At 38.7% G+C, this 6,450-nt stretch overlaps 1 protein-coding gene across 1 annotated transcript in view; it reads right to left on the reverse strand.

Moving 5' to 3' along the window:
* The window catches only part of cmss1 (cms1 ribosomal small subunit homolog), a 31,617-nt gene extending 30,931 nt beyond the window's left edge, over positions 1 to 686 (reverse strand). Inside the window, exon 1 of the mRNA XM_085385701.1 lies at positions 575 to 686. Coding sequence (XP_085241827.1) covers positions 575 to 623 — 49 coding nt within the window. The 5' untranslated portion in view covers positions 624 to 686. The remainder of the gene's footprint in view (positions 1 to 574) is intronic.
* Positions 687 to 6,450: the final 5,764 nt, after the last annotated feature.

Consider the following 6,450-nt stretch of genomic DNA (forward strand, 5'->3'; position numbering starts at 1 on the left):
TCCTAAAACAGCACGACTGCCCTCTTTTGGTATGCAGAGTGCATGAAGCTGTTCCAGAAGTAGCCGCAGGGAACTTCCTGTGTTGATATGTGGCAAGAAACGTGGGTACAGCCCACTGGATGCTTAAACCTATGCGTGTAAGACAGTTCATTTTTAAGTTGAAAGAAAGCGAAGGGCACGATAGAGGACATTATAGCAACTTTACCTGTCCTATAACCTCGTTTTCTGCAGTGACCCGCACATAAAAAACAGGTGAAAAAAAAACACGTGTTAATACACCCCCTGCTCATAATAACTACTGCGACCAATGCGGATAATAACTAACCAGACGTAAGTCACAGTTAGCACTGCTTTGTCTTTTCACTTGCCGCTATGTGTACTTTAGGTTAATATTGCACGAATGTACCCAGGGGTTAACAGTAACTCAGACTGCTGCGATTGTTGCTAGCTAGCGTTAGCTTACTATAGCCGACAATTTCTGCAACAGCTCCAAGCTACCGTTGTGTTTCCTTAGACTACACCAGGACCTCCAATACAACAAGAGAAGTCAAATGTACATGGTTAACCCAAATACCTGATTTGTACTCGTGTTGCCACCACTCGTCACCCAAGTCGTCACCCATTTTCTTTAGCTAATACTCCGTCCAATCCAAATATACCGCTAAGAGAGCAAGCTAGGGTTGCGTTCACAGTCAGTAGGATTTTTAAATGTAACAAACTGATACAATACTAACAAAAATACTAGCTGACACACTTTATACTGTAGGCATACATGTGTATTGATTACACATACAGATTCAATAATTATACATTTTTCGAAGTTACAGTTGTTTGCACATTTATTTTTACTTGGTGGAACGCCCATTGAAATGTTACAGTATTTCAAATTATGCTAAATGTTTTTGTCTCATCACAAGATTACTAAGTGGCTCATTGTTAAATAATATCTGGGACTCTTAAATAAAGGTGGGTAACATACGACAACCAGGGAAACAAAACAAAACAAAACTGGTCTCTACTTGTGTACACATGGACAGTGAAGGGGCCTCGGCCTCAGGATCCCTAACTATCAGAGAGCGCATAAAAATGTGTCTGGGAGCCACCCGATGCAGTGACAGTCAATGCATTAAGCAAGTTGCTATTGCTTTTTTAATGAACAAGTGAGATTTAATAATAAAATTACTATAATTCACTGTAATACTATAATAACTGGCCAAAAAAAGATAGATATAAATATGAAATAAAAATGAGATCAAGTTAAGGAGGAGTAAAAAGTAAGACTGTGCAAGCAAGTAGTGCAAATTGCATTAATAAGTTATATGTACACTATAAATCTGAGAAACAGCTGCAAGAAGAAATCAGTGCAGTATTTTCTGATTAAACACTGCAACATTTTTTGGCACTTTAGATACATCACACAGTATCATGAGGGAGACATGTGACTGGCCTCAAATTTATTCTTCAGCACAAATAAAAACAACTCTAAATTTGCAGCAATGCAAAAACATAAAGCATCTTATCAGCTACAAGAAGGGGTTATAGCAACAGATAGTGTCGATGAGCAGCTGAGACAGCCTTGCCACAGGACAGTGGGAAGTTCTTCAAGATGCTTTGAGCAACCTACCTGGCAGGCGCCTTAAAAACAATGCACAACACCCATCATTTAGGTGATTTATGGTTTTTTCTGTGTGGGCAATGGGTCATCTGCCCCTTGAGCATCCTCCTCTGTCAAACCAACACTCTCTTCGTCCTCCTTTGCTGCATCCGGACATCTTCTCTGTGATCTTCCTCTTTTCCTGTGAAAACAAAAAAAAAATAATTTTTTATTTCCCACATGCTGACTTTCTTATCTGGGTGATAATGATAATCTGTTTATCATGCAATTAATAGTAAAGATTTGCTTAAGCACTTAACAAAAGCTCCAAAATCCTTTCTTCCACTGAGGGCAAACACTCGTGCCTCACTCGGCATACATTTGTCCTTTGCTCTTCAGTCATCAAAAACAGCTTTTCTTTTTAGGGCTGTTATCCTTTCAGTAGGTAGTACTTTACTATTTCGAGATGACGGGTGTTTTGTTGGATGGGAGAACAATAAAGATGACAAATAGGTTTGCGAAATAAATTTTACAAATGACGAATGCAATTACAGGATAAACCCTCATTATTAATCACACAGTGACATTTCTCTTGAGGACGAGAGCGCCATCTTACTGTTCTTTTACTTTGTGTACATTACAAAACACGTCTTTACATCCTCTGTCATTATTGTTTGGAGGAGGAGGAGTTTCAGCACAGAGAAGAAGTGAAAGGAAAAAGGAGGAGGATGCGCTTGGAATAGTGCCCTCGTTCCTGCAGCTGTAGTGGAGAGGAGGGACGGCTCCTCTGGGAGTAATTGCATGCTTTTTTGTTTTTCTGTCAGAATAACACATTTCTGCCTGGTATAGGGTATGAGATGTTTGATTAAAGCTTTACTGCAAAAAAAAGAACAGACTGATTACTGTGGAAATTATGGAGGGTTTAGAATGGCTGTGCTGTGTAACCCTCAAATGGGGGGAGAAAAACAAATAAAGACAGAGAAAGGAAGGATGCAGTGAACACATTGTGCTAATGTCTGCCAACTTTCAGGCAGGACAATAGGCTCTAAATGGCAGCTATGTATGTAATTAAGAATCATTCCTGTAAAACACAGGGCTCGTCCTCATTTGTCATTCTTTCTGTTCACTGTTTGGCTGCGTTTTCAAGGGAAACAATGCTGTAAAAAAAAAAAAACCCATACACACACAATCCAATCTTTTCTAGGCCATTGGGGAACCTGTATAACTTTAAAAAAAATCCTGTGTTAATCAGCCAACTTGTCTGAGATGAGATGCATTTTAAAAGGGAAAATTCACGACGGTGAAGAACTTAAAAGTGGAGCTTTCTTTTTTCTTTTTTTTTTGCACGAGTCATTTCGAATGCATGAGCGCTCATGCATTCGAAATGACTCTGAGGACGTTGTTTGAATAAACACAGTTGAAATGTTTTTAATAAAATATAGATAGGTATATTTTATCCAAATTTAGCTAGACTTTGTTTTAAACTTTAGAAGCAAAATGTTGTGCTGTTTGATATCACCCTTAATCTCCAGGTACACATTAAAGGGACATTTCCACTTTAAACTTGAAGGAGAAAAAGAGCAATGGCAGAAAAACACGGCTAAGGCCTTTTTTTGTATCTCAGATTTCAGAAATTTTATATTTGAACTTATGGACTTAAAGCATTATCTTATTTATTTATAGTAAATTTATATATTTCCAGATGGGCCTAGTATCTCAGAAGCTACAGATAACTTGGGATTTACTGAGAATTAAAAAAAAAAAAAAACCATGTGTGAGCGGCAGATCTCTGGGTAAAAGCAAAATAGCTACAGCCAATATCTCCCTTAAAATGGATCTAAAATGAGCATAATTGGTCAATAATTAGACAAACACACCAAGAGGCTGGTCACTAGGAAACATTTGTATTTCCCCGCCTGGTTGGGGAGTGGTTTTCTGGAGATTGCTGGCAGTTGCTAGGTGAAATTTATTTTAAAGAGCTATAAGGTGCTGCACTGAAAATCTTGCAATGATTTTAGTGGCGAGTTTATAGCAGCGATCGCCTGTAACTTGTATACGAGATACCAACTTGTCTAAAAGTCTGCAACTGTTCGCTAAGTCGTAGTGAAACTGTTAAAAGTGTGATGCAAAACACATACAGAAATAATTTGCCTTCAAAATAAAAGCAGCACCGTTCAGAATGTATTAGTTTCAGTGTGCAGGCAAAACTTTTACATTATAGTGCGTGCAGACAAGTAGGTGTCCTCCATGCAAACTATGGCCAATTTGCTAGCAATCTGCAATTTGCTGCAGCATCCTCTTTATGATCGTAGTGACAGGCAGTAACCACTTGGCAAGTGGTTAAAAAAAATACACATTTTCCCCTAGCAACCAGAGGTAGCTGTGGGGAGTGGTCTCTAGCCATGTAAGACTGAGGTGTAAATCAAGTCAATTTAGCTCCTCTTTAAGTCTGGTTACCCCTGAGATCTACATATTAAGGATATGAATCCTGTTTGACAGCACATGGAGCCAAGAATAGAAAAACTGTATAGAATAAAGTCAGTCTGAAGCCTGGCTGGTTTTGGTTCATAGACATTACTTGCAAAAACATTGATTCTTCAATATACTGTATTTAGATATACAGACATGGCAGGAAATAAGGAAACTTATAAAAAGTCCACATAAAGTTAATTTTTCTGAACTTAGAAGTTTTTTAACCTTTATGCCTTTCTACTCTGTCTCACCACTCAAAGCTCAAAGCGCTTTCATTCATGCAGTGCTTTTATCTATACCTAAGGCCTTTTTATCCAACATTCACACTCCGATGGTTGCATCTTGGCCACTTAGGGAATAGTATCTTACTCAAGGATGAGGAGCCGGGAGTCAATCCAACCTTTCAATTGGTAGATGGCCTGCTCTACCACCTGAACCACATAACCTCTGACATCCTGTAGATTTCAAAATCTCTTACGTAAATCTCTCTCTCTGGCCAAGGGAGCAGCCATACGACCTCCTAACAAGACCTGATCAAGCTCTTGTTGGAGGAAAGAATCTGTGTTTGAACAATTTCGTTGTAGCATAGGGAAGAACTGGGATGCAACAAGATCAAAAATAAAGACAATAAAAGTTTGAAAAGTTGTCAGAATAAAAAAACAACAGAAGAGAAGACAAACATCAGGCTAGTGTAATTAAAAGCGGGCAGCTGTCTCTTCGGGCCTGTGTGATTGCACACTGTGGAACATTGGTGTTAATGTGTTTATTTTGTTCTGAGCAGCTGTTCCTCCTTTTTTTTCATTTTAATGATCACAAGAGGATGTGGTTTTGGTTGTATTTTCTTTGGCTGCCTCTCTTTTCCCCCCCCCTTCTGAACACAGCAGAGGAGAGGTAGGACAAAACAAGAATTGACACAGACTAATTATGTCTTTCAAAAGTTAACAGCTAATTACTATACAAAAGCCATCATGCCACGTGATTTCAGTGATAAACACACTCTTCTTTACCTAAGACTTGTGCTCATTCTAGATTTCCCTTTCCTTGTTTTGCCCACTGAGGAATATGCAGTTCAGTTTGATGTTCTAACAGTTGAACGATGAGATGACATTCACTGAATAACTTTGTTGCTTAATTGTGCAGTAACCTTGTGCAAACAGTGGCCAGGAGATCTGAGGAGAATCGTATATTTATAAAAGTACAACAGTGCTGTCAAAGTGAGGGGAAAAAAAGGGGATGAATTAAACGAATATGAAATTAAATACAGTAACTGTCATGTCGTTATGCCACAGTTTGAAGAGGGGGGGCAAAAAAACAGTCAGTGCCTTGACAGCAAGTTTGTGACCAGAAGAGCCGCAAGTGACCTTGAGCTTTCGAAAACTTCACAACACGCAACCCGTGCTGGTCTGCGACTTACAACTGTATTCATGAGCATCTGGCTGAGCCTGACCTGCATGGAGATGAGCTGCATTTTAAGCAACTGGTACGTTTTAATCTGTTTTATTTGTTTGTTTGCTTTGATTTTCCTTTTTGTACTTTATGTGTGTTTGAGGCAGCAGTAAAATCTGAAAAGCATTAATGATACATATCAGTTAGAGACATCTGAAAATGTCAAAAATCTTATTTTCAAAGCAGAGTTTTAGTGGAATACTATGCAAGAGAATGATGGTATGTGACAGGGTTTGTAAGTGTTTGGTCACATTATACATGTCTCTCTGCGACCACGGATAGGATTAGCAAGCAAATGCCCTCCTGTAGATGTGTCAGGGGGTTAAAGGTAAGACAGTAGGTATCTCAGTGCAGATGACATTATCCAAAAGGTCCCAGTTACTGTCAACCTCACCAAATGTCCGACCGCATGCTCTGCAAAGTGTACTGGAAGACAACGGACTAGAAGTTACAGCATTACATGACATCCAACTTTTTTATTTGCTGGCATTTCAAAACAGGGCTGTAGGATTTTAGAAAGTCATGTTTGTCTGCCACCAGGCCCTGCATGTCAAGTTATAATGAGTTCAAACTTAAACTTTTTTCTCTTTTAAAAGAGATTTAAGGGCCATGTCACTGATTGTACATCAGTATTCATTTACAAGTCTAGAGTAGTTCTACTACAAATACACTCATTGGCCACTTATTTAGTTGTACTCGTTCATCTGCTTGTTAATGTAAAAGAATATAATCACCAATTACATGGCAGCAACCTGATGCATTTATGCATGTAGACAGGGTTGGGAAAATCTGCCCAAGTTCAAATCAACCATCAGATTTGGAATTAAAATGTGATTTAAGTGATTTGAACATGTGATGCTTTTTTTGTGTCGTCTTGGTGTTTCATAAGCTGCTGATCTTGAGTAATTTTCTCACACATCCATAACTAGAGTTGAGAA

This window comes from Rhamphochromis longiceps, linkage group LG16 (genome assembly GCF_057381845.1).
Source record: "Rhamphochromis longiceps isolate RC_006_pf linkage group LG16, R_longiceps_female_GT1.1, whole genome shotgun sequence".
NCBI lineage: Eukaryota > Metazoa > Chordata > Actinopteri > Cichliformes > Cichlidae > Rhamphochromis > Rhamphochromis longiceps.